Source organism: Vidua macroura, chromosome 8 (assembly GCF_024509145.1).
Source record: "Vidua macroura isolate BioBank_ID:100142 chromosome 8, ASM2450914v1, whole genome shotgun sequence".
In the NCBI taxonomy this organism is placed as follows: domain Eukaryota; kingdom Metazoa; phylum Chordata; class Aves; order Passeriformes; family Viduidae; genus Vidua; species Vidua macroura.
The window spans coordinates 15,821,378-15,849,355 of record NC_071578.1 but is presented as its reverse complement, the minus strand read 5'-3'; the positions used below and the strand labels follow the sequence as shown (position 1 = coordinate 15,849,355).

The window sequence follows — 27,978 nt, the reverse complement described above, 5'->3', positions numbered from 1 at the left end:
TTCACTCTAGAAAATTTGCAAGTGTAATTCCATGTCCCTTAAACTTTTGTGGACTGATTTTTTTTGTAGGTGTTCAATATCTGGTGTAGCTTTCAGTTCTAGCTTTTGTTTAATATGTAAAATAGCAAAATAGCAAACTGTAAAGATACATTTTCAGTTACAGGATTTATTTTATTCATGATTGAAGCCTTCCTTTAATAAGCATGGTGCTTCTAGCATGTTACAGTTCAAAATTTAAAGATGAATATTTGTTTTCTTTCTGAAATTAAAAATCATAACACCATTAACACTACTTTTCTGTATAATTCATGACTCTCCCAAACAATATTTAAAAAAAAGTTTGTTGGAATCCTTATATAATAACTGTGGTTTTCCTAATGTTTCTTTATTCCAGAATCCTTGGATGAGCTGACTTGCTTAGTGGTAAAGTTATTTTCAGAAGTAGAGAATAAAAATGTCCCTATACCAGAGTTTCCTGAACATCCTTTCCAAGAAGAGCATCTCCGGGTACGTATAGAGATACGTCTTCCATCCAAAGGATATATTTTAAATGTTATTTTTTATGTCTGAGTAATACATTGTGCACTTCACTACTCTTTTATCAGTGTCCCTGTTAAATTCCATATTTCTTTATTGATTTCCCCCCCACTTTTCCATGTTGAGTATAGTTTTGTGTAGTTTATAGTAAAGGTTGCAGTTGTAAGCAAGTGTGAGATAATTAATTTTCTTTGTTTTTGTAATGAATAGCTGAAGTGCTGCCCTAAGTTTTAGATACTTTTCAGATTTGGGAGATGTGTTTATAATATGTATGTGTGTGTGTGAAGGGAGCATGATGCATGCTCCTGAGATGAATACAGTAAATGAGTTTCCCTGTGTTTATGGGTCTCCTTGTTTGTTTCTCTCCTCAGCAACTTTATAAAGTGGTACCCATTAAGGACATTAGAAATCTTTATGTCACATTTCCTATACCAGACCTTCAGAAGTACTATAAATCAAACCCTGGCCATTACCTTGGCCATCTGATTGGGCATGAAGGCCCGGGGAGTCTTTTGTCAGAGCTTAAAGCCAAAGGTAAGTCCTTCAAGAGTAGAGAATTGAAAAATATTTGATCACACAGTTTTTTAAAGTTTAACTATGTCTCACTTAAAATAGACCTCTCTATGTTAAAGCCTTATCTATGTGAGTAATTGGAACTCTTAAGTCATTTTGTGCTTTATTTTTGTTTCTGCAGCAGGTAGGAATAAATAGATAACAGTCACTCAGGCTGCTGAGGCTATTATTTCTTTGACTTCCCTTTATGTGCCTTGTTTAGAGAGTTTTTTGAACTCCAGCATAATGATCTTGTCTCTATTCTGTCACTAACTTTGAGGTTACTGTCAGGTCCCTTAATGTCTGGAAGATTATAATGGTATATCTTTTACTATTTTACTTTATGTCATTCTGTTCCAAACAGAAGTAAATTATCCAGTAATCAAATGATCCTGAGTTTGTTGTATCACTCTGAGTACAAAATCAGATGGAGCTGACTTGGGTTATGTTTAACTTGCACTGTTGCTGTAGGGATTAATGAAGTAAAGGAAAACATGTAAATGAATAAAAATGGGTTTTAATGTTGCTGAAGCATGCAAAAAGTTGCATAAACTGTTACAGATTTGTTTATGTAATATAGTTTCTTTTTAATGACATAGGGTGGGTAAATACTCTTGTTGGAGGCCAGAAGGAAGGTGCTAGAGGTTTCATGTTTTTCATCATTAATGTGGACTTGACAGAAGAAGGACTTTGTAAGTGAAGCACTGTCTGTATTCCATGTTATTGCTGATGTAATGGTTTAGTGTTGTATCTGAAGGGACTACTTGTTGTTACAGCTTGAAAGCCAGTTTATTTTAATTAACTTGTTATTATTCTGTTTTTAGTTCCTCTAAGTATGCTAACACACTTCACCTAACATAAGAAATCAACTTATTTAAGCTTATAATATTTAATTAAATACTTTAAATAAACTTCTTTAAAATAAAAACTTTTAATATCTTTGTGTGCTACTTATTCATACTATTTAGACCTGAGTTAAATTATATTGTAAATCAATATTTCACATAAAGACATGTTCAGTGCAGTTCTTGGAATTAGCTGGGGACATAAGCACCTTAAATTCATGTCTGAGAAAGGAAGTTTAACTTTGTTGGTGGGATTGCAGATGTACTTAAAGATCTTGAGGTATCAAAGTGTAATTAAAAATAAAACCATATTTGTGTTCATTAAATTTCTTCTCTGTGCAGAACTGAGTGAATTATTAAGTATTTTTTTCTTTTCAGTGCATGTTGAAGATATTATTTTGCACATGTTTCAATATATTCAAAAACTACGGACAGAAGGACCTCAAGAATGGGTTTTCCAAGAGTGCAAGGTAAGTAATTGGGGCTGTACCATGTGTACCATATGTGGTGGTTATCTTTTTACAAACCTTCTTTATTATTAGATTATTTGACTTTGTAACTAGCATTTAATAATCACATGGTAATTAAGTTTATTAATTTTTAAGATGCAGCATGACACACATGACAAGTACATTCAGAATATGTTGTCTTAACATAGGTGTGGAATGCTCTTATAGAGCTGGGAGTTACGATGGCATAATGGAGGTGGAGGAGGAAGGTCTTGCTCTGTCCACAAGGATTTTACATAACTTTGCAAAGTCTTCACTGGAGAAAGGGGGGAAAATTTACTGTGAGGAGTAGCATGCAACTGGAAGTTGAAATGGCTGCTATTCCACCCCTCCCTTCTTTCATGTGTCAAATTGTATAATTGAGATTGTAAAGGCAATAGGACATTGAATCTGCTGTTTGTTCCCCTCATCTTTTTGAAAAGTCAACTAAAGGCTTTTCATAAAGTACTTTGGCAGTACACATCAATCCTTGCTGAACTGTTCATGCTTCTTACAAGTCTGGATAGTTCTGTATGCACAGAGCAAAAATGTAGCGTCCTATTAGACAGCACTGCTCTTCTCAGTGTCAGTGTGAAACAAACCCAGTTTTATTTATATATTTATAGTCTCATTGGTTCAGTAGCTATGCTTGGGTAAGGATTTCTTTTCCCATCTCAGCTTTGTTTGATCCAAACTGTTGAGACTCTATGAAAATAGAAATTCTGCAGCTGGGTTAGCTTTGTTTCATACACTTGGATAACATGTCTTGTTATCCTCTGCTAAAAGTCCCAATGGATTTGTTTCACTGACAGAGTAAGCAGATACAAGGTTTGGAAAAGGTAGTTCTATCCTTCTGTTTCATCCCTGTGCCTTTTCCTTCCTCCTCTTCTCTCAGTCCCAGAACTCCTGAGACTGTGGGGTGAGTCAGAGAGCTGGCAAGCTAGTTGAAAAGAACCTTTGAGTTTACTTTCAGCTGAATTGTTGAGTTAATCAGTCTCTCTGCATGCTTTCATGGAAGGATGGCCTGTCCTTTTCACTGGCTTTAAAGTCTTAGATCTCTTTAATTCACCCTTGCCATTGTATCCTAAGAATTATGTGTTCTATTTCTGTGGCTGAGACAGCAAAAAACCCCACACTTTTTCTGTCTCTAAACATACTCTTGGCTGACTGAACAAAAGGAAGAGAAAAGGAAGAGAGAGAGGCTTCAGTTCGTTAATATATGACAAACACTGCACTGGAACACTGTGTACTGGTTGGATCAGAGTTGGTGTGTTTTCACATTTTCAGGAAATTTAAATATATGAGAGATGAAGCAGATCTCTTAGTATGAAAAGGACTTGGGTAACACTTCACATTATGAGACTGTCACAAATTGCTTGTGAGTTTGATGCAACTTGAATATTACTGAAAACCTATGTTAGATACTTGTCTGCTATAGCATGGATACAGCAAAAGTACTTTCTTTCATTATAAAAAGGAATTATGTAGCCAGTAATTATTCTTAATCTTAATTTATGATCTTTAATCATTCATACATTGTTTTCTAGGATCTAAATGCTGTGGCATTCAGATTTAAAGATAAGGAGCGACCACGAGGTTACACATCAAAGCTCGGAGGAATGTTGCATGTAAGTGGAGGGGGTCATTTTTGGTTGTTGTTTTTTCTAATAATAATTCAAGCAGTGTGTTTGATTATGTACTTAATAAATACAGGCATCTCTGAAGGTCCTTTGCACTTCTTGTATGCTGCATATAGGCCTTTGTTTTGGCAGTCAATAAGTCACATTCTGTTCACTCTACCATTTTATACTTCTGTACTTGCTAGAACTGATTATACAGTAACTGGCGGTGCTATTTGATCTGTTTCAGTGTTTCTAAAGACATATGTACCTTGCCATTGCATTTGCCTGGTAGCTAAGTGTTCTCTAGGGAAATATTAGACAAAGAATATTTTATCATAAACGCTGTGTTCCTTAGTTCACAGTGTTGAAATACTGCACTAAGCAGAAATGTTTGTAGTAAGATTGCAAATTACAAATGCTTGACTTCACAGATGTGATTGCATATTGGTACTGAAAGAATCATGTAGCTTTTACTTGGTCTTTTCTTCTTGCAAAATTCCCTCATTTTGTGCTAATGGAAGATTTAGGGGCGTTTGCTGAGTTTTTTTTTGTCTAGTGAAATTACACAACTTTTATACAGTGCAGCCATTCTTCATTGCATAGCTAATGTCTGCATCTATTCAGAGAAATTTTTGGTTTCTTTGCAGGAATTACTGTTATTGGTTGTAGACCTTTAATCTGTAAAGTCTAAAATAATGATGTTTGATTTTCAAATTTTCTTTCTGTATGCTAAAAAGCATTAGACTTGGCAGAAAACATGTAAATGGATATTTAAAGAGCTCCTGCATGGCATGCTGTCTCTTGCTTTTATTCTGTCCAATGCCTAAAATCTCTAACAAATGAACTTCTGACTTCTGAAACAGTCTTTCAGTATTTGTTGGATTATTTCTGATTACAATTGCTGTCTCCAAAAGTCAGGGCAGGAAGTTGCCAGCAGTGTTCCAAAGAGCAGGCTATTGAATCGGGACAATTTTTTTTTTAACTGTCTTTCCTTTGCTTTGCTTTGCAGTGTGAATGGTAATTTTTGTTCTGCTTTAGTAGTTAAATAACCATCACATTCTGAATCTTTAGCATTCACACTTGAATTTTTAATAACACAAGTTTGGTTCATTGTCCTTGATCTCCACCCCCCACCACCCTTTCTCTTTTCCAGAATCCTTTTTGTGAGTTACTCTCAGTTCTGGAAGTCATTCCACTGTAATTTTTTGTATAATACATAATTCAGAAAGCCATTTTATAATAATTCTGGTTGAAAAAAGTACTTTGGTATGGCAAAGTGCAAGAACTCAGCATTTATGTCACCTGGTAATTTTCCCTTGGTAAACAGGTGTTTATCGAGAAAGTTTTCCTGTCAACCACATTAATCATTTTCAGATGAGTTTTAGCTTTTTTTTTTCTTCTTAAGTTGCCATGTACCTTAAGAAATTTTCAGGTTGACCCTAAATAAAAAATGTTAGAATTAAATGTGTAAATTTTTATTACACTTTTAGATATTGAAATACAATTTGCTTTAAATTATTGTAAATAAGAATTGAACTGTTCAAGAGTCCTAAAAAAACCTAGGTTTTTTGTTTCTTTGTTTTATTTTGCTTATTTATGTTCTGTTTTCCCCAAATGCACTGTCGTGAGTACTTGGTTTTCTTTTATGTTCAGAAGTATCCTGCAGGGGTCAGCATTTACCATGTTATTTTTACTTTAGTCAAAATAACATTTAAAGGTGGGTGACTTTTATATTGAGACATTAAATATTCCAAGAGAGAAGAATAAATATAAAGTATGTAAAATTGCCTAATACTTGAGAAATATGATTGCATAGTTAGAATGCTACTCCCTCTTGTTTCGTTTTGAGGGAGATTTTAAAACATCTTACACATTCCTAATCTGAAATTACAAGGTAATACAACTTTAGTGGCCAGAAGTGTTTGCTTTTGTTTCCTCTACTGAACCATAGCTTTTTCATGCTTAGTTTTGTTAAATTCATCTACATATTCCTCGGCTTTGTTTTTTAGTATTATCCCATAGAAGAAGTATTGGCTGCTGAATATTTGCTTGAAGAATTCAGGCCTGATTTAATAGAGATGGTACTGGATAAATTGAGACCAGAAAATGTTCGGTAAGTTAAACTGTATTTTAACACAAACATCATAAGAAGGCAGATGAACTAATGGAAGCACAAAATCTTAGGTGTCTCTTGCAGCTCCAAAGTAAATGTGATTGAAAAATCTTCACTATGTTTCTTTATATGAGAAGGTCTTAGATATATGTTAATTTATTTTCAAAGGTTGATGTATTTCAAATAATTATTGGATAAAGTCAGATAAACTTGAATTATGAACTGTATTTGCAAATGTCATGGGGTTCTGGTGTTTCTGGGGACATGCAAGTAATGATAGACTAAATGGAGTTGCCTGTATCAGCAGCAGTAGTTGCCATAGTAATTAATGCCCTTTAAAGAAGGGCCTGTATCTTTGTGTGTGGGTGTGCATCTGTGTGTAATGTGTGTGGGATACTTCAGCTGAAGCTTGACTATGTCGAAAGATCATATTTTGAACAAGCAATACTTTAATGAAAATCTCCAGTTCTCTTTTCCAAAGTATTTAATACTTCACTCTTTTGAATGTATTTTCATCTTACTTTACCACCCAAGTTCTTGAAAATTTGATACGTCTAACATATAAGCACTGTTTTTAGTAATTAACATAGAGAACATGTAATTACTTTTTCTCTGTAGAAAGCTTAACCAAATTCCACATGAATGTGAACTTTTAATTGGTTTTAGAATTGCTTACAAGCAATAGGTAAACCTGAGCTGATGCTGATTTAGTAAAGAAGCTGCAGGTGTTAATGAGATCTGATGTTTATTATAGCTTCACATAGCTTTGAAGCATAGCTCTTAACATTGCAAGAAAATAGTCAATATTATCTGATTCATAATGTAAATTGGGTCCTTGTTACTACCCAGAGGACTTCCAAAGCATCTTCTTACTTAAACACTGAAAAATTGCTGGAGGAAATTAGTACAGGTACATACATTGATAGATTCTTTAGTTTGTCAGATGCTGTTGCATGCTACAGACCACTCACCACTTTTCTGTGTTACTCCTGTTGCTGGCTGTGCCACTCTTCTGACATTCTTTCCTGCTGTCAGTACTTCAGCATAAGACAGCCATAATGAACCTAGTTCAAAAGCTGTTAGTGTGAGAAAGGAAAGTGTAGAGAATACCAGTAGAGGGAGAAAATTCAAGTCAATGGAATATGGCCAGAAGCATAAGAATAGTGGTGATGGTGTTTAGAAGAATGTGGTATGGTTTTTTCACCGACACAGCAAACATCTATTTCACGATGTTCTTTTGCTGTAGGTAATGTAGGCCCATATCTGCACTTTGCAGTTCTGCATTCCTCTTTGTCCATTGCTGAAATAAAGGGGGCTTGGACAAGAAGAGCACAAGATGAGCAAGAATCTAATTAGAAAGGAAAAAGTAATTCTTAAAAGATGCAGAATTTAGGTGTAGCATGCTTGAAACATTAGTAAGCAAAGAAGATAACAGCTTAGCATGATCTGTATCTTCCTATAGTAGTTTTGTAGGGTTACATCAGTCTTCTCCCACTTGATGAAGTGACTTCTGGTAAATGGACATTTTCTCCACACCTGGTAATTGTGGATTAATTTAAAATAAAAATTAGATTTTTTTTCAAGATGGAACATACCTAGAAAAAATATGAACTGAAGATGAACTTTAGTATATTTAGTATATTAAGCAACTAATAATAGTTTGATACTTCAGATAATGGAGATGGGTGTTTCAGAATTGGTCTCTGTAATTGTGGGCTTCAAATGTTGTGTGTCTTACCTTCCTTTCTTCTAGCTGGTGCTTTTTGGTGCTGTATGTTATGTTTAGTCTTCCTTCAGGACTTACTATGTTGTCTCTTCACTTTACCTGACTTAAGAAATAGATGTCATTTAATAGATGAAGAAAAGTGTAATTTTAAAATTTTGTATAAAAAAGGTGCTAAATATTGGGATAAAAAAAGGACTTTCAGAACTGGAATAAACCTGTTTTTATGGCCTCTTCAGTTAACTGTTAAAGATATTATGTTTTGTCTTTGTTGCAGGGATTTTAGTAGGGCTTCAAGATAATAAATACAAGTGGGTTACTTCTCTGAAGTTTAAGTGCCCACAGCTATGCTGACAGCTGTCCACTAAGGCTTAAATATAAATACATACAAACTAGAGTCTGATTCAGTGCAGTTCTAGCAGCCAAATTCAGCAGAGCAGTGCAATTCTAACATGGGTGGAATGAGGCCTGCAGGAGGTCTGTAATGATGTGGCAGCAGGCATGCTCTGAGCTTGAGTGGTGTATGGTCAGAGTAATGGTAGCTGTGTTGCTTTACTGCAACTGTGTGGGCTAAGGCTGTGTTGGTTTGTATTTGCCACAACAGCTGGACATTCACATCTTAGTTCTCTCCATGTTCAGACTATTTGTATTTTCAAGAAGTGCAAAACCATCAACCCAGATTTAGGATTCCCAGTGTCATGTTGCTTTTTCCTGCTGCCCTGGATGATACATTTCTTTTCAGTGTAGGCTAAAAAGTTATGGTTATGCTTCTGTGTAGCTTCTGTAATAATACTGGAAGCTGATTTTTGTTGGATTTAAAAGTATAAGTCAATTTCAGTGGGAATTAAATTTATTTGGGGCATCAGATATTCTGAGCTAATTAGACTTTCCTGCTTTCATTTGACTGAAAGAAAATACTAACTTGTATATATATTCCTTTTAGATATATTTTAAGCACTTACCCTGTGAAATTAGAAGTAGAATGAAATGCACTGCAATTAAAAAAAAATATTTTATATAACTAAGATCCTTCAAAGTATAGTACAATATAACAGGGAATATAATTTTATAGTATCTTTTATTTTAAATTGCTGGCAAGATACATTATTTTGGGTAAGGGGAAATTTACTTAAGCATTACTAAAAGTGATTACATGGTAAATGAGGAAGATTCAAAAAAGCCACTGTGGATTTTGTTTTTAGTGGGCTCTCTTAAAATAATGAGTTGAGATTACAGATGTTAATAAAAGGGTCCATTTGTGATACACTTTTTAAAAAATTACATCTGTATCTATATGAATACAATTAATTACCAATTCAGTAGCCTGCTCCCTGCTTTTGTTTATTTTGGGCAATTTTATATGCTTATAGAAAACTTGTGCACATCTGCTTTCAATATCTATATTGTTTGGTTATCTACCATTTACTGATATGTATGCTCATGTTTACCTTTCTCTTCTCCCTTTTTATGAAAGAATTATTATGTGCCACATCCTAACTTTGCCTGTTGTTTGGCATTGTTTTCCTGTTTTTATTTTTTTTTCTTTTTATGTCTTGCATACATTCTGTCTTGAGGTGCTTTAGTTGGCACTGATTTGAATTTTTTCTTTGTATTGTGGTCTTATTTATAATTTCTTTTTCATTCACCTATATTTTTTATTTATAATTTCTATTTCATTCACCTATATGCCTCTTGGCATAGCTATATTGTAGTAACTGCATTCAGTGTCTTTTTCAAAAGTATAGCTTTTCAGCTATTATTTTCTTAACAAACCTTGAGTTTAAAAAGTATGAAAAAAAATCATACTCACAGATGGTATCCATATAAGTATGCATGTGCTTCCATTTGACTGACCCGTAACAGAAAGTGTTCATATTTTCCTCCCACCTCCACACATTACTTGTTGCATTTAGTGCCTTAATTTCCCCAAGAGAGAAACTTTAAAATGTAAGTATTATTTTTACTTATCCCAACTGTATTGGGTCTTACCAGCCATCTGTGAAGATAAGGGAATAAACTTGGCATGTGTCTTGGCATCTTAGCTGAAAAATTTTCCTATCATTTCCAAGGCATTTTTTCCCTTCAACATCTGCAGAATAAATGCTCTTATTAAAATTTAAGAAGATAGTGACTCACCATATTAAGCAGCTGAAGAACATTTTACCTTGGATAGTAAATGTTTTTTTTTTCCTCTATTGATAGCAGAAGTGCAGCACTAGTACTGTCCTAGAGGGAAGAAAAATAAAATGAAAGCCAGAAGTGTTGATAGAGAAATATCTAACTACTGAATTTCACAGACTCTCCGCAGAGTTATCTCAGTGCAGTTGGTGATGCTCACCTTGAAAACATGCTGGAAATGTATCTGTGTGATTTTAATTGCATTGGATCTGAGCATCCATTTTGAAAATCACAATTTGTTCACTTATTTCCCCCCACAAATCCTTGGTAGCAACCTAGTGGTACTGAACCCTAAGAAATAACTTGTGCTTCTGCAGTGATCAGAGTGCTGCAGCCCAGCAGCAGCTCTGTGTGTAGTTTCCCCTTACTCTGGTTTCTGAGGGGATTTATATGTGGGGGCCTTTGAGTAGCATGTGTTGCCTCACATCAGTTTTACTCATGCTTGTGAGGGAACTTACGAACAAATGTAGGCTTTTGTTATTTTTGTCTCAGTCATGTTGTGTTATGTATTTAAATGAGAGAAAAGTAATTTCTTCCGTTGTTTGACAGTATCATAATTTGGAAGACAAAGTTTAGGTTCAAAAAAAAATCAATCCTTCATAAGAATAGATTTGCTTTGACACATTTGTTACTAATGTCACAAATACTGACTAAGTATTCTAAGTCTATTACTTTTCCACATTTTGAACCTTGAGTTTCAGTATGTAAATCTGGAGTATAATAATTGATAATGTTTTGTGGATGTTCATTTTACAGCACACATTCTCTTCCCAAGTAACACTGTGCTGTGGACTTCTCACCTGTAGCTTCAATTTCGATTTCAGGAGGGAGAAAAACAGGATAGTATTTAGTAAATATGTATCACATTCTAGAAGCTGTGAGTGTTTCCAAAATTGAGTACTACAGTTTGCATGTACAGGAATGTATATACAGAAGTAAATACATTTATAGTTTGTTGTGTTCCATATCCATTAATGCCTCAAGCCTGAATATACTTAAACAGGTTCTATTGTAGATTACCTGATTGCCTGTCTTGATTTCCCAGTGCATTTACGCACTGTCCTACAACATATGGATGTACATAATGCTATACAGCACAACAGAGAAATGAAAAGCAAAAGTAATGTTACATAATTGGTGACTTTAGAGATGGATTACAATATATTGAAATACCTGCATGGCATAGTATTTCTACCTGCTGTGCTACTCTTCCCCTCTTTTTGTGTCCTGGTCTTCATTCCTGTTGGTCTTAAGTTGTAATTCTTGGGCAGACAAAATGCCTTTTGATTTGTTTCTGTTGTTGTGGGTATGTTTCTGACAACTCAAAATGTCAGTAGTCATTCCAATAGTGATTTGGGATAAAGGGAAGGCAGGAGGATCTGTTGAAGTAGAACTGCTTGAAGAATTACGGTGTTGGTTTCTACAATTTTGTTTTCTGTACAGTGAGTAGACAATTATTTTTAGCTCTTGAATTTTAGTATGCTCCTGTAGGAAATGTTTGAGTGCTTGGATTGTCACTACTGCTTGAGCGTCAGTATGTTGGAGAAGGGTAGGAGGAGGAAAAATGGTGAATAACAGACATATTCTAACAGTATATTCCAGCATTAAATATCTTTATCTTGCTGCTCAGCCGTATGATTATTGGAATTTAATTAAGATAATTTTTTCACTTAGGACTCTTACTTCTTCTTCTTTTTATTTATTTACTTCACAAAAAGATTTGGTAGGTAGGTTGCTCTGAAATTCTAAGAGACTTTATAGTTTTTGTAGTCTCTTAGCAACTTTGTACCTGTGTTGTGGTTTAACCCCAGCCAGCAGCCAAGCCCCACACACTTGCTCACCCAGCTACCAGTGAGATCAGGGAGAGAATCGCAAGGGTAAAAGCTGGAAAACTCGTGGGTTGAGATACAGTCAGTTCAATAGGGAAAGCAAAAGCAAAAAAAAAAAAAAAAAAAAAAAAAAAAAAAAAAAAAAAAAAAAAAAAAAGCAAAGCAAGGAATCAATGTGCTGCTTCCCAAGGGCAGGCAGATGTTCAGCCATGTCCAGGAGAGCAGGTAATGCTACCTTTTTTTACCTTTTTTGACCATCTCAAATTTCTTAGAAACATCTATTTACTCTTGAAGCTAGCCACTTCCATTTTATAGTCTTCTGTGGTGTTCACTGTCCAATAGAATTAAAAGAACTTTCTTGATATCTATCACGTAGGCTACTAACAAAATACTGATAAGTTTGTCATTTTCTTTATTCTGGATTTCTTCTTTTTTAGGTGTGTTCTTTAGTTCAGTCAGCACCTAGATTATGCTCTTAGTCACATGGTTTAGTTTTAGGGAGTCTTGCAAGAAGCAGGGAGTTGGATGTGAGATGATCCATATGAATCCCTTTCAATGTGAGGTTATTTACGATGCTACGGCACTAGGACTGGAATAAAATTTCTATAATCAGTATTTTCACGTATTTGGATGTTCATGGTGGTGGTATAGAAAATGTAATCACTTCGTCAATTTTCTAGAAGACTGCAAGAACTGCTTTGTTTTCTGTAACAACAACAGAGTCTTAAAAATAGAAATTGCATGCAGCACTAATAAGGTGTAACCCCAGGTTGTAACACTTCAGAAAAACAGTGACATTCAATGACTGTGGTAACCTGATTTCATGGTTAACCTTAGCATGAAGTTCAGTATACTTATACTTGCTCTATAATTGTCTATGGACTGTTTGCAGAAATAAAGGTATTCTGGTGATGGAGCAGAAACAGTGCTTGGAATAATGTCTCAGTCTTTTCTCAGACACATTCATGCCAAAGTGTCTCTTTGTTTTCAGAGTTGCAATAGTTTCCAAGTCTTTTGAAGGAAAAACTGATCGAACGGAAGAGTGGTATGGAACACAGTACAAGCAAGAAGCAATTTCTGATGAAGTTATTAAGGCATGTTAAAATTTGTAACATTCTAATATCTGCAAATGGAAAGTCAGTGGTAAATTCTTTGTCCAATTTTCCATATATTTGAAGGGAGAACTTAAATCCACTGCTTTTCATAGCATGAAAATCATACAGTGAGTCTGTTTAATGTTACATTTTCAAATATTTATTATATAGGAGGGATATATTTTAATGGTTATAAACCATGTTAAGTGCAGGGAATGTTACACTGTTTTTCCTGTAGAAGATCCCTAATATGCAGTGGCTGAGTAAAAATGTAAGCATTAACTTTTAAAAACTTAAAACTCTTTATTAGATGTTAATGAGCTGATCAGTACTTAAAAAAGGAATTTTTAAAAACTGTTCTATGTTCTATGTAAAAACTGTTTCTGAAGTTGATTTTTGCAACATAGAAAGCAAATATGTTTTGCCAGTTAAATGAGATTGTAAAAAATCAAGACTCAGAAAAAAAGGAGATGGGCAAATCCTTGTTGAAACTTGTTATTGTTCTGATCTTCTAAGAAGAGATGGCTGTAAAATTTACCTTAGGGCTGAATTGGACCTTCTGGTGTGCTCTGAACAGACAATGCATAGGATCACTTCCTTGAGCTTGACCATACCTATGTTCTTGATTAGAATTCTTGGCTAAATGTTTAGTTTAATATCTTCATTTATGGTTCACGGTAACAGAAAATATAAGATATAAACCCGCCCTTCTCTCTACTGTAAACTTTTCAAAATTATTTATCTGTCATTCTCCTTCTAAGAGCAGTTCATCCTGCTGATAGCCTAATCCACCTTTTTTTTTCCCAGCTATTTCTCTCTTTTCCTGTTATCTTAATAATACTTACACAGAAGGTACTGGAATACATTTTAAAAACTTTTGTTTTAACATAAAATAAATAAGCCCATATATGCTTTAATTAAGCAGAAATTGTCATAGCTTCATTGTTTCTCCTACTGATCTAGAAATGGCAAAATGCTGACCTGAATGGGAAATTCAAGCTTCCAATGAAGAATGAGTTTATTCCTACAAACTTTGAGATTTTGCCATTGGAAAAAGATGCAACGCAGTACCCTGCCCTTGTCAAGGTAAACTGTCTGTATTTGTCCTGTTTACTGCCTAACCTTTTGGGAAGTTATAATTTAATTCCTCTGATTTTTAGAATACAGATCATCTCATATTCCAAAATATAGAAAACAAAAAAACTACAAAACTTGAATATTTTGCTACAAAGACAGTAGAAAGTTAATTCTTGCTGAACTTCGGACTGTCACAATTTGTGCTCCTAGGAAAGTGAATCTAGATACAGCTTGAACTCTCTCTCCCCTTTTGAAAGTGTGTCAACAATTGATAAAAATAGCAATAGAGCTGTTTATTCAGCAGAAGGGTTACTGCTGCTCTTAATTTTTTTGACCAATGTTGAGTAAGTGGAGGGTGTAGGGAAGGCTGTTGTTTTGTAACTGTGTACAGAAAATGCCTGTGATTGCATGGAAAAATGAGAGAAATGTCATTTACTGATCTCAAAATATAGTGAATATATATGCAATATATTGAATATATCTGTATTCACTATATATACTGAATATAGCAATTCAAGCAATTTGACTTTAAGGGGATAATTCTAAGTGGCGATTTGAAGTGGTGAAGAGACTTTTTTTAAAGTAGTGGCACATATTGCAATTAAAAGTCAGATCACTTAACAAAACCTCTTTTCTTGACACAGGACACTGCTATGAGCAAACTATGGTTCAAGCAAGATGACAAATTTTTTTTGCCAAAAGCTTGTCTCAACTTTGAATTTTTCAGGTATGCAATGTTAAGTATATCACATAAAGTTGTCTCCAAAAGTTTCTTGTTATTGGGAATCTGCATTTGTGCAGCACTTTCTTGCATGTGTTGACACTTTAGAGTCTTTGTCCTTACTTTGAATATGTAATAAAGCTTAGATGCAGGAAGGCACATCTAAGATATGCAGTATCTGCGTAGCAAGAAATTTTATGTGCTCCTTCTATATTAAAAGGAAAAATTTACCTAAAAACACTTTTAAACCAAATTTTTATTTTATTTGCTATACTTGAAATATACCTGCCAATAGAACCCACTATATATTGCAATATCTCTCTTTAAAAATAATTAAGTATTTTTAAATTAATTACTGAATCACAGCTATTTTAACATGCGTTTTCTTTATGAAATGCTATTCTGATAATAGTTTCAGGGTCAAATTCTATTTTCGTTTGCATAATGCAAATCAGTTTAAAAAGTGCTTAAAATGTTGGGATTTTACTTAACTGACACCCATAACTGATTGTACTTCTTTTTTAGAAGAGCATTGTCTATATTACCAATGAATGTTTGATTCTGACCTCAAGATGTATGATAAAATGATGTAATGTTAATTCTGCTCTTGCATGACTTTCATCATAGGAAGATAATCTTTTTTAAGTGAGCATGACAGTGATGGACTTTCTTAATGTTCCTTTCAAGAAATAAATTTCTAACTTTTGAATTAAAAAAAATACTGTTGTTTTTAAAGAGCAGCTGTTTCTGTGTTGAGCTACTGAAAGCTAGAAAAAATTCTGGGACTCTGCTTTTGCCTAATTAAATTATTTGGTGATATTGCTGAAAGGGCCATTGTGAGGGCTCCCATAGATGCACTGTTGAATTCTTGTTTTGAGAGACCACTTGAAATTTTTCTTGCAGGGTATTATACAGAGTTTTTTTTCAGTGTGTATGATGTCTTGGTACTGGTTTTCATACTAATTGGGGAAAATAGGTTGCCTGGGCATTTTCTCTTTTTGCTTTTTGAAACCACAGGCCAGATGTTACAACTGTTTCAACTTCCAAGTGTCAGGAAATGGAGGATCAAAATGGGAACTCCCCATCTCTTATTTAGAGAACAGCCATTGCAGTGCTTTGCCTTCTTTTTAATTCTTGGTGGCTTTCCCTTGTGCTATGTTTGGCCAAAATCCAAAATAGGATTTTACTGATGGACACTGAGTTTACAGATGTGGTGGTTTTTTAAATCCATTCCCGTGAACTATAGTGAACTATAATATCTAACAGTCTGTGAATGAATAAAAGATAATAATTGGGTTTATGTAAAGCACACAAAGGTATAAGTGTATGCAATACACACAATATCTTAGAATCGTTTGTGTTGGAAGTGACCTTTAAAGGTCTAGTCCAGCCCTCCTGCAGCAAGCAAGGGTATCTTATCTAGAGCTGTGGAGATGGTATTTCCCAGTTAGCTTTGTGCTTTCATCTCAGTGAGCCCTTATAAAAAGCCAGAGTTACTTGAGCTTTGCTGACCATTGTAATGGAATGATTTGCCTCTTTCCTCCTAGGAACAGTTCTAGTTGAGAGCGGGCTTTTTTTTCTTAGGGCTGGGAGCAAGGGTTCTTCTCTTTTCCTTAAAAATGAGATGGTAATTGTACATGAGCAGGAGCGAGGAGATTTTGACAATATTGGGTGCATCACCTCTAAAAGATGTTGTAAGCAGGTTTGTCTAGTTTTGATACTTAAAAAAGGTTCTTGGAGAATCTGTGTCTCTGTGGTCATGCTGATGGTCATTGAAGGAAATGGTGAAATGTAAAGTGTTTATTCATGAGACTTGATGGAATCACTCATATCTCATGGGACCAAGTTAGCTGGTGAATAAAGCCACCTTTATGACATAGGTTTTCATAAAAAGTCTAAGCCTCAGTTCTAGATCAGAATATGAAGTCTGTGCTGCCTTGTGGTAGATTACAAGAGTTTGTTCACACTACAGGCTGCTTTGATTTGATAAAAAAATCTAGGAGGATTTTTTCTGCCTCTAGCTGATCAACATGAAGGAAATAAAGAATCCTGGTCCAGATGTTTTAGCAGCAATTGCTGTGTAGATAAATTAAGAGGAGGTTGATGAGGTTGGTTTCTCCCTTAAATATACAGGTTGCACAGGAACAATACGTGCATGAACCTCTTGAAATCACCTTGTTCCAAAACTGAAGATCCTTACAGGCATCCTTGTGTTAAAGAAACATCGCAGTAAAAACATCTGACTTATTGTCCAGCCTAAAAGAGGTTGATAAGCTTTTGCATTTGTATGAATTGCAACTTAAGAACTCAAAAAGTGTCCTTTTTTAAAAGGAAGTAAAACAACCATGTAATGTAGTGATGCTTTGAAAATTCTTTTAAAGGTAGTTAGCAGCTCAGCACTTCAGTGTTGATTCCAGATATGTCACAGCTGTTTGAAAGGGGAAAGGACTAGACTTCGTTTTTTTTTTTTTTAATGCACCATTAGTGATTGAGTTGTTCTACTACTTTTAGTCTAGTAAAAAAGAGTAAACTAGCATGTAAACAAATAAGCATTTGTTTACAAAACTGTCAATAATAGGAAGCAACTCCCAGAGCAGTGTTGTAATAATTGTTTTCTGTTATTTTTCACTTGAAGATTAATGATATAGTAGTTGTGATTTTTTCAAAATTCCCAGTTGTCCTTTGCCAGCTAAGTGAGAATATAGAATCTAAACTGATACAGACATAGTAATCACTCAAACTCATTAAGTCTGTATTATAGTATCAAAAGGAGAAAGACTGTAATGAGTCTGAAGGAAGGTTTATAGGATTGACCTACATCTCACTTTGAATTTGGTCTTAATTAAAAAATTCAATAGTAATTGGATTTATATAATTTGGCATGTTGAAATTGCTCAGTTTTGGGAAATTCTCATTGTAGGGAGAAATGCAAATACCAGTTATTTTGTCTTTTTAACTGACCTGTTTGTTTAATTTGGGCTAAGATTTCAGACTATAGCAGACTCTGCTTCTCAAATGTATATATTGGAAATTATTAATTTAGTTTGTTAAAATATCTTCCTGTACTTCCTTTTCTTAACTTTAAAGGAAGGAGAAGTTGAAAGCTACAAGGAACCTTCTTAAAAATACCTTTGCCATATGTTTTAGTTATCAGTTTGTGTGTTGTGGTCTTGTTTTGCTACATTAGTCTTGATATACGCAGTGAAATACACTGCTGTATAGGTGTAAACATATATAATAGCCTGAATATATGACTGCTTAAGGAAAAAGTCAGGTTTGAATTGTAAGCCATATCCTGTCAGCAAATGCTTCAGATACTGTTGATCGTTTTTGTGACATTGGTCATGAATGTACGTGCACTTCAGAGATTTTAGCAATACATACAGTACAAATAAAAAAATAACTTGTCTTCTCAAATCTTTGAAACAGACAGGTGTTTAACAAGTAGCACAGTTGAAGCATGACTTGAATCCTTGAGTTGTATTTCTCTTTTTGAGAAATTTACAACAGTGCTGTATGTGATCATGTGCTCCTAATGCATCAGTAGATTTTGGAGAGTTGTTGCCATTGAAAAAATAACAGTAGTAAGAAAGTGGATACACCAGACTTCTCTTCTGAGCTGACCTTGGCATGTACTGCATATTGTCATACAAAAAATTGTTGATCTCCTAATTTTTGTAATAGTGTATGAGTATTAATTAATTAATGTTCAGTACATGGACTTTCATTTTGGTCTGCTAAATAATGTTGGTATATTTAGTTTCCTTTACTCCTGGTGAATTCTGACTGTGCAGCCAGGTAAATAAAGCATGTCTTGATTTATGAGCATAACTAGAATATGTCTTGAGTGTATTTAGTCATCAAACCATATGCAAGCTAAGTAACTCTTTTCAGATGTGTTCATATTTGGCTTTGAAATAGGAGTCATTCAGAATGGGATCCATCAGCAGAAACACACAGAAAATACTGTTTCCTTCAGATCAAACTTAAACGGCCGAAAGAAACAGAGAAATAATTTTAAACTGCATATTTTACTTTCAACATTTTCTTCCAGCCCATTTGCTTACGTGGATCCCTTGCATTGTAACATGGCCTATTTGTACCTTGAACTACTCAAGGACTCCCTCAACGAGTATGCATATGCAGCAGAACTAGCTGGCTTGAACTATGATCTCCAAAATACCATCTATGGGATGTATGTAAGTACTCAAGTCAAGGAAAAGCTTAGAGCCTTAAAACTACTTCCACTCATCAACATTTTTATATTGATTTGATGGAAGGATTTTTAAATAAAAAAATAAAGGCTGTTAGTACTTTTGATCTTGGTTATTAGCCATCCTTTCTTTGATTTGAATTTTAAGTTGAATTTTGTTAAAAGTCTTCAACAGTCTTTTAGTTCACATTAAACAAATTTTCTTCTTTATTTCTTTATCATTCATGAAATTAATTAGTTTGTAAGATTTCTTCCTCCATCAAAAAAAGCCACAACCGTAATCCAAGCTTATATATTTGTTGGTCAGATGTCTACTAAAAACTTTCTGACTGATGGGGTAAAAGATGCCCTTTTCATGCTATTAAATAAATAGTATACTTCTGCTTTCCTATTCAAGAACTACTGATCATGAGGCTGCATATACATACTCTTCAGTCATGTTTCTTCATCCATTACCTTGTCACTGCCGGAGGTATCAAAGCATTTCTTTTGTTTTTCTTTTTGTTAGTCGCTACATTTATGCTGATCCTCTCCATTGCAACATGACATACCTGTTTATCAGGTTATTGAAGGATGATTTAAAAGAGTATACATATGCAGCACGCCTCTCAGGTTTGGTCTATGGCATTGCATCAGGAATGAATGCAATACTTGTAAGTAAGAAAAGAACACAGGAGGAAATGAAACAGCTTGGGAGTTGTTGAGCTTGGAGAAAACATTTGACTTCTGCATTTCTAAATGAGATGGTTAATGGTTTTTTTTCCTTGCATATATCTCATGAATTAAAGGCAATGCAAGACTGTATTTTAATCAGTACTGAGTGACCTGTTTAAGATTGCAGTGTCTTTTGAACATGTGTGTAGTGCAATTGTTGCATTCTGGTTCACATTTTTACTTGCTTGCATGATAAGTTGGAAAGTAGTATTGCTGGTTTCTGTATAAAAATATTAACTTTACTGTTGAATGAATCCTCAGCTTTACCGATTTTGTTATAATTCTCTAATTCTGCTGAAGAGAGCTGTGGAGATGGATTGTGCATGTGTTCATTAGAATGCAATGCTGGATATTTATGGCTTTTTCTTTTGTTTTTATCACGTTTTAGAATCTGTTACAAAGCATTGACAATACTTGATAAATACTGATATTATGATAAATTCTTATTTCTTATTCAGCTTCTCCTATGAAATTTATGATAGGAGATTTTAGTAGTCTTTCTTGAAGTTTGGTTAAAAGCTTTTGTTAACCACTGTTATATGCCAGAATGTGTTTTGAAATTTCCTGTAGAAGTGTTATTTTCCAAAGCATTTTGTATATTGTCTTTACATTTTCTATGTGAGAGAGTGCTGCATTTTTTTAAAATTAAATGCAAATATAATTTTCTTGTTTCATTCACCTGACTTACTGCAAACTTTAGGTTATCCTCAGTTTCAAAGCTTGCTGATGTTTCTATGATCAGGGTTAATTCCTTTAAAAAAAGTGTGTAATTTTCTTAATTTTCAGTCACAGTTATTTTAAATTTTATTTGAGAACTTGTAATATTATTTTCCGTATTGTAAGAAGTTTTATAATTAATAAGTGTAACTTATTAATGACTATATTGATGCTTTGAGCAAGGGCAGATGCTACTCTGAGAAGTCACCCATGGTGATTGTTGAACTCTTTGGGTTCCTATGCTAATTTTGGATACCAGCCTTTGTCATAAATCTATTTATGATAACTTTTTCTTCAAATTCATTGTTCAGCTATGTTTCAGCAACTATAGAACAAAAAAATTCTCCCTACTGAAAAGCAGGAATTCTGTATGTTGGTTTGTGTTCTAAAGTTTAATTTTACTCTAATTAAACTGCACAAATCCAAATTCCTGGCTCAAGATACCAAATTTTGAAGTTTTTCCCTGCAGAAAAATAACTTTTAATGCCTTTTTGCCAGAGAAATTTTCTGTAGGATGATGAAATCATACAGTAATTTTAAAGTTTATGTTATTTTTTAAATTAGCAAGCCTATTTAATTTATACTTTCAAAAATATGTATGATCAGATCAATGTGTCATTACCATTCCAGGATGACTACCTTGGTGTTTTAGCTCAGCAGCATCCTGGTTATAAGGTGTGCTGCTGTTTATAGCACCCCTTTTCTGTAGTACTGCTTACTTCCCCTTAAATATTCTTTGATCGACAACACAGCTATGAACCAAGGGTTAAAGTAAATTGGAGAGAACATTTTAGAAGATTGTGAATCCAGACTTCATTACTAAAGTGAGAAACCTAGATTAAAACATTTCTGTATGCCAAGACTCAACAGTGTAATCATTAAAAATCTGTATTCTGAGTACAGTTTACTTACACCAACATGACATTACAATAATTCTGTGCATTTAGAACTCCTGTGTGAATATGCAATACTCTATTTGTCAGTTAGTTACCTTTTGATGGGTAAAGGGATTTAATTTAAGAATGATTAAATGTTCCATAGTGGTGAATTTAGCATAAGTATTGAAAAGTGCATTGCTCATTGCATTGTACAAGACTTGGTAAGGGTTTTATTCTTTTATCTTCCACATTTAAAACAACTTATGCACTTCTTCCGCAGCTCTCTGTAAAAGGCTATAATGACAAGCAACACATCTTGCTCAAGAAGATCATTGAGAAAATGGCTACTTTTGAGATCGATGAAAAGCGATTTGAAATTATCAAGGAAGCGGTAAGCTGCATGAGAAATTCACATTTTGGAGTAATTGAAAATTGAATGCATTGCCCTGATAGGAGATCTGAGGGCTGACAATCTGTGGAAGTAGAGAGTGAAAATCTGCTTTAGTGGGACTTCAGATGGTTTTTTTTTTCTTTTTTTTTTTTTTGTGGCTGTGAGCTTCTCAGAGTTGTGTATGTAACATTCTTTGGTTAAAAATAACTGGTCCTGGAATCTTTTTTTAGTCAGTCTTTCTTATGATGTATCAAGGAAGCACAGCTTGCTGTGGTAGGAATAGAAATCTAAGTAGGGGGATGGAGGGGAAAATCTTAGCTTTAAATCCTGTTTTGCAATTTGGGAAGGCTGCAGCAGGACCTAGCCATAAAAAAAGTGGGAAATAGATGAAGGGGGAAAGGAAGTGTTGAAAAAGTTTGCAACATTTGTTTTCCCTGGATTTGTCTTGGCTCCTGGGCCTTGATCCTTTGGTGCAGTGTAACCACCTGGTTTAGTACATGCCGATTTCTAGAAGTAGCATCAGCTGGGGGAGATTGCAGTTTTCTCCCCATATCTATGCCAGACATATAAGGGAGATACCAACTTCTGGCTTCTGTTTGGAGCAGACAGAAGGATACATCCTCAGCACCCTGAGGCATGCTGTTGCTCACTTGTGCCCTGAAATGGGTTGCTTTTTTCCTGCACTGGAAATGCTTGCCAAAACTATTAGTTTGCACTTTCCAGTTTCTCTGGTAGAGGAAAAAGGTTTTGCTTATTTTGTAAAAGCGCAGCTGGACTAGAAAGAGTTTTTTTGCAGAAGCTCTCTGGTTCTTCTCTCATACATCCTTTATCCATGAAAAACATGCAGAGAATTTTCCAGATGCTCCAGATTTTGTGTAAACAAGTCAGCCAAAGTAGGTGACAGGGAGAAAAATACATTTTCTATTAGCAGTGTTCTCACACCCCCTGGTCAGTCATCATAGAAGGTGAATTTCCTGGATAGAACAACGACCCAGGATATTTGATCTAAATTCTTGTTTACTGAAATAATTTAATTTCTAGTCATTAATTTTATGAACAAGTTTGATTTAATGCACATTTCAACCATCTTAATGGTTTCTGCTTACTCCAAAGGCTCAGAAGCCTGCAATATTACTAAGGTGATATAACACAATTATTTAAGAGTTCTAACAAGCAAGGGAATCTTCTCAATATCTGAACTGTATCTTTTTGAAACAGAGTTGAGAGTACAATGTTAATATGTTTAGAATTCTGTTTCTGAATTTCTAACTTGAGCCTGATTTTTCTGATTTAGTACATGAGATCGCTTAACAACTTCAGGGCTGAACAGCCTCACCAGCATGCAATGTATTATCTCCGACTCCTGATGACTGAAGTTGCTTGGACCAAAGATGAATTAAAAGAAGCTCTAGATGGTAATGTTCTGCCACTTAATTTTTTTTTTTCTTATATTACTTAATTATTAAGAGTACTCTGCTCACTATTCAAGGGAAGACCCTGCAGTGCCAGGCCTGAGCTGATGCTGGCCGTGCTGCTCTTGCCCTCCAGTTTCAAGAAAGTAGAGTAGTTCATGGAAAAGGCCTCAAATGGCAAAACTTGCAGATAAAAGTTCAGGCAAAACTTTACTAACATCAGGGGTACATAAACCTGGATATGGTGAATCCAGTATTTAATCAACATTGGTAAAATCATTTGGCTCTAGTTGACATCTTACAGGCACACTGGAGTGTATCTGCATTGTGCTTTCCAGTGTGCAAACAACTTTGTTTTTTTCCATGATCGGGGAATCCTAGCTTATGTTTCTGTAGATAATAAAGAGCTGTAGCTAAGAAAGAATAAAGACGTACTTTCTGTAGATAATGACAACAATAATAAAGAACATTGTGGCTCTTAACACAAAGTAGGTGCCCCAGTATATTTGAAGGAAGAATAAATTTCGAATTAAGAGACTGAAATGATTTTTCAAGTCCAGATGGAATGGAATTCTGAGCAATGAGCCTAGTGGACAGTGTCCCTGCCCATGGCAGGGGTGTCGGAACTACGTGATCTTTAAGGTCCCTTTCAACCCATGCCATTCTGTGGTAATTCTGTGTTTGTAGTAATAGCTGAAGAACTTTTGCCCACCTGTATTTTACTGTGTTGTATTAAAAGGCTGTTCCTGGGACAGTTTGCAAAATGTCTTGCAGTATCTTCTTGGAATACAGTAACATTCTTTTCAAGAAGAATACCTGACTTCTGTATTTATTTGAGGGGTTTGATTCAGAACACACATCCATGAATATCCCATCCAACCATCCTTCCTCTTACTCCATTGATTCTGTATGTGAAACTATATTTTGCACTCTATATGAAAACTGCTTTGCAAGAACAGGCTGGATGGAATGTGTGTGTATGTGTTGTGCATGTGTCCTCTAGGATATATTGCCAAAATATTTTCTTCTGTAGCCTTTGTTCCAAAGTTAATATCAAAACACTATATTTGAGTTGAGGTTCTTTTTGTAGTCTGGATGGTAAATGCAAAGAGTCTTTCTTGAGCATTATAAACTACATGCTGCTTGTTTAGTAAATAACTAAGGCTTTTCCTTGGAACACCACCTGAATGATTGCAAGTGTTTTCTCTGGAGAATGAATGTTCAGCATGATTGGAAAGGCAGCTTTTTTTTTATTTTTTTGGTTTTTTTTTGTTTTTTTGAATCTGGGTCAAGACAGCCTGTGAATTCTAAGTGAAATAAACTATATGATGAGTGCTGCTATTTAGAGCTGGAAGCATTCCAATGTTGCATTTTTAAGGAGAGATTTCACTTCTTCATAATGACAGATTTCTCCTCCTCTGAGAAATGCACTGTATCGAATGATGATTTAGGCCTAGGTCCTTCATAATTTAAAAATGCATTTGAGTGATTTAACTGTCTAAATATGTATTGTAGATGTCACCCTTCCCCGTCTCAAGGCCTTCATAGCACAGCTGTTGTCACGGTTACACATTGAAGCTCTTCTCCATGGCAATATAACAAAACAGGTTGGTTTGATACTTTCTTAATAAAACATTTTTTATTTAAAAGCAGCATAAAAATGGAGCACTAGTTTAATCTTTGCAGATCTTGAAGCAGTTATGCCAAATGTCATTTCATAGTTTAACTTTGTACTTTTTTATCTTTATAGGAGTATGAGAGCATAATTTTTTCCACTTCAGCTTTATTAGGCTAAGTGCTGCCTCCATATTGCTCTTGGAAACTTAATAAAGACAACTTAGGATCAATGGATTTGAAAGTCTGTGTTGTATGTTGTTACTGTGGTCAAGCTGCAGAAGGAATAATGTGCTGCAGATCTTGCTTTTTTCCACTGAAAACCTTCAGAATAACTAGCAAAGTTTTAAGAATCCAGTATCCTTCCAAATGAAGTAGTTTGCACATAACTAAACAAGAATGGCAGACCATGAAAAAGCCAAGTGTCAGCTCTCAGGGGAGTAAAACTCAGAAACCATTTGTTTTGTCTTCAGTTTGTATTTGCATACGAAGTCATAAGAAATACTTCAATATATGTACCAATACAAATTTTAGTACTTTTTTTGTATGTTTTTGCATTCTTTTTTCATAAGGTTTACAATATTTTGTGTCAGAACAGCTCTGGGATAGTTCTGCTAGCAAGAGCTGTTATAGATGCTGCTTGTGACTGATGAATGTATGGAGGAGAAAGTTAATTTGTAAAGGAAATAAGATAGGAAGGAGCTAAAAGCATGGAGAGACAAACTTTTCTTTGTCAAGAATGTCTCTAAAGTACTTGTTAAAAATTTTTAGAGGGTATTCTTCTTGCAGAGAAATTTAAAAATAGTCTCTTCTTCCTTATTTCTTACGTGTTGGTATACAAAAGTCAGTTGCTTCTGGAAATAGAACTGAATGCCCAGATTTTTTTTAGATTTTCCATGAGGGTGCAGTTGTGTCAGAGAAGTGTATTCTTTACTTGGCATAATGGGTGGCTGTCGAAAGTCCTACAGCTAAAGAACTGGGAAGGATATCCTGGTATACCCATAGCTGTGTGATATTTAGAAATTATCTGCAAACCTCCCTGAATAGAAACTACAAAAAGTTGTCTGTCCTTCAGTACCCATTATGTGATAATCACTGATAAAACTCAGCAATTTTAACCTGGACCTAAGAATTTTTTCCAACTAATATGAATCAAAATTTACATTGTCTTGTGACACCTTTCAATCATGAAAAAAATTTTCAGTGAATCTGGACTTGAAAAATTAATTTATCTAGCTGCTTGAAATTCCTGTTTTTTCTTTAGTTTCATTCTGATACTTTTTTTTTTTGACACTTTCTTTTATTTATTTGCTGCAAGTGGATGAAAAGTAAAGTAATCCTGTTCAGAACATGTCTGAGCAGTCGTGTTGTCAATATTTTAATATGATGACTTGACTGAAAGAATAAATAGTCTTTTTCTCTGAATTTTTAAACTGTTGTTTTTAGACCTCAATCTTTTGTCTTTGATGCTGCATGGAGCTTTTGGAGGTGTTGGTAGGGTGTATCTTTATTAAGTTTTCAAACCTTTTGCATGTTTTTTATAAAATCACTTGTGTTGTGAGTTTATGGCAATGCAGAATGAGATATTTTAGCTTTCAGCCAAAACTACTTTGTAACAAGTTCCTGCAATTTCCAGTGTGCAGGCTACAAGAACACATAACCCTTAAGAGATGAAGCTATTGAGGTTAAATCCTTGAATGAAAGTAATGACTTTGGATTTTTTTCACTCCTTATATTTTTTTAAAATTATTATTGTAATCCATCAAATAAAAGAAAATATTTGGGCAATGAGTCTTAACACCACCGGCACATCAATGAAATGCATCCTTGACCTTAACCATTTGTTTCCTTAAAATTTTCATCTACTGAAATGCCATTTGCTTTCAGACATACATTTGAGATATCTCATTTTCGCTTTGAAAGATGAGCACATCAAGTGATGGAGGGAAAGTGAAAAATAATGACCCCACTGAGCTTTAATATCAGAAGCACTGTGGAGAAGTAGGAGTAGTTAAATGTGTAGACAATTTAAACATATAGAAGACACAAACCAACTCTTGCCCTCCACACTCCCACTTCTCTAATCTACTTAACTTCTACTGTATTTGTATTGAATTACAGTATATCCCTGCTTTCTATTTCTGATTTTTTTTTCTTTTCTCTCACAGCACCATCAGTAATTGGAAAGTCTTATGCTGCTGTTAAATACAGAATAACTAATGATCATTAAAAATCCTCTTATGTTTTCTTTTCCAGGCTGCATTAGGAATTATGCAGATGGTTGAGGATACTCTCATTGAGCATGCTCATACAAAGCCACTCCTTCCCAGTCAGCTAGTGAGGTACAGAGAAGTGCAGCTTCCTGACAGTAAGTTAAATGATTGATTCACAATATTTAAGGCACATTAAATTGAGCTTTCCCTTGCTCACAGCATTTTAAAATGCATATTACTGTGCTGCTAGGAGTGTGTTTTGAAGTCAAACTTACTTCAAGTTACTCTAAACTTAAAATTCAGAAGTATAGTTAGGGTGTGGCTTTACTGATAAATTTCTGTACTAATACATGACCTTTCTAGTATACGTGACAATTACTTTGATTTATAGTTTAATTTGTGTATGTAAATTGGACTTCTTGGGACGACATGGACGATGTTTTGGTGACTGTCAATCCAAAGCCCTTCTATAATCATACAATTCTGCACTTCAGTTCCAAGTCCCTTGTTACAATTTATGGAAATAAGAGCCTTATCCCAGTCTGCTACACAGAGTATATACATTTGAGTAAACACCATTCTTTGAGCATTTCTGAGTATTAATTGACCATTAAGAATTCCATGTAATGACTCTTTGCAAAAACAAAAAGCTCTTACACAAATAACGTTTTTTCCCTACACGAATTCTTTTGGTCATGTAGCACTTGTATGCTTTTACTTCCATGGTGGAAAAAGTTTTTTGTAAAAAGGAGGTTCAAGGTATTGCTCGGAGTGGTGGCATATGTAGCTGTACAGACAAGATAAATTACCCCTAGCTGATCGTCTGTGGAAGCTACCATATACAAACGAGGTTGTTGGTATTAAAATGCTGAATTATTTTTAATGTTCATAATAATTTCTGGCAGATTGTCTTTAGAAACTGTTTACACAGTAGAGCCAATGTAGAATTTCACTGCAGTTCCAAAAATACTTGCTTGAAGAGAAGCAGCCAGTTTCAATTTACTTGCTAATATTTCCAAGTGGCAACATTTTGATGGTAAAATGATA

At 34.6% G+C, this 27,978-nt stretch overlaps 1 protein-coding gene across 6 annotated transcripts in view; it reads left to right on the top strand.

The window, feature by feature from the left end:
- Window positions 1-27,978, top strand: part of IDE (insulin degrading enzyme) — a 52,901-nt gene that overhangs the window by 13,313 nt on the left and 11,610 nt on the right. For all 6 annotated transcript variants that reach the window (XM_053984407.1, XM_053984406.1, XM_053984402.1 and 3 more), the window contains 14 exons: window positions 395-507; window positions 909-1,071; window positions 1,689-1,781; window positions 2,313-2,404; window positions 3,970-4,050; window positions 6,054-6,157; window positions 12,879-12,981; window positions 13,945-14,067; window positions 14,703-14,785; window positions 18,834-18,978; window positions 21,582-21,692; window positions 22,987-23,107; window positions 24,620-24,711; window positions 26,975-27,086. In XM_053984407.1, the coding sequence (XP_053840382.1) occupies window positions 395-507; window positions 909-1,071; window positions 1,689-1,781; window positions 2,313-2,404; window positions 3,970-4,050; window positions 6,054-6,157; window positions 12,879-12,981; window positions 13,945-14,067; window positions 14,703-14,785; window positions 18,834-18,978; window positions 21,582-21,692; window positions 22,987-23,107; window positions 24,620-24,711; window positions 26,975-27,086 (1,536 nt within the window). The remainder of the gene's footprint in view (window positions 1-394; window positions 508-908; window positions 1,072-1,688; window positions 1,782-2,312; window positions 2,405-3,969; window positions 4,051-6,053; window positions 6,158-12,878; window positions 12,982-13,944; window positions 14,068-14,702; window positions 14,786-18,833; window positions 18,979-21,581; window positions 21,693-22,986; window positions 23,108-24,619; window positions 24,712-26,974; window positions 27,087-27,978) is intronic.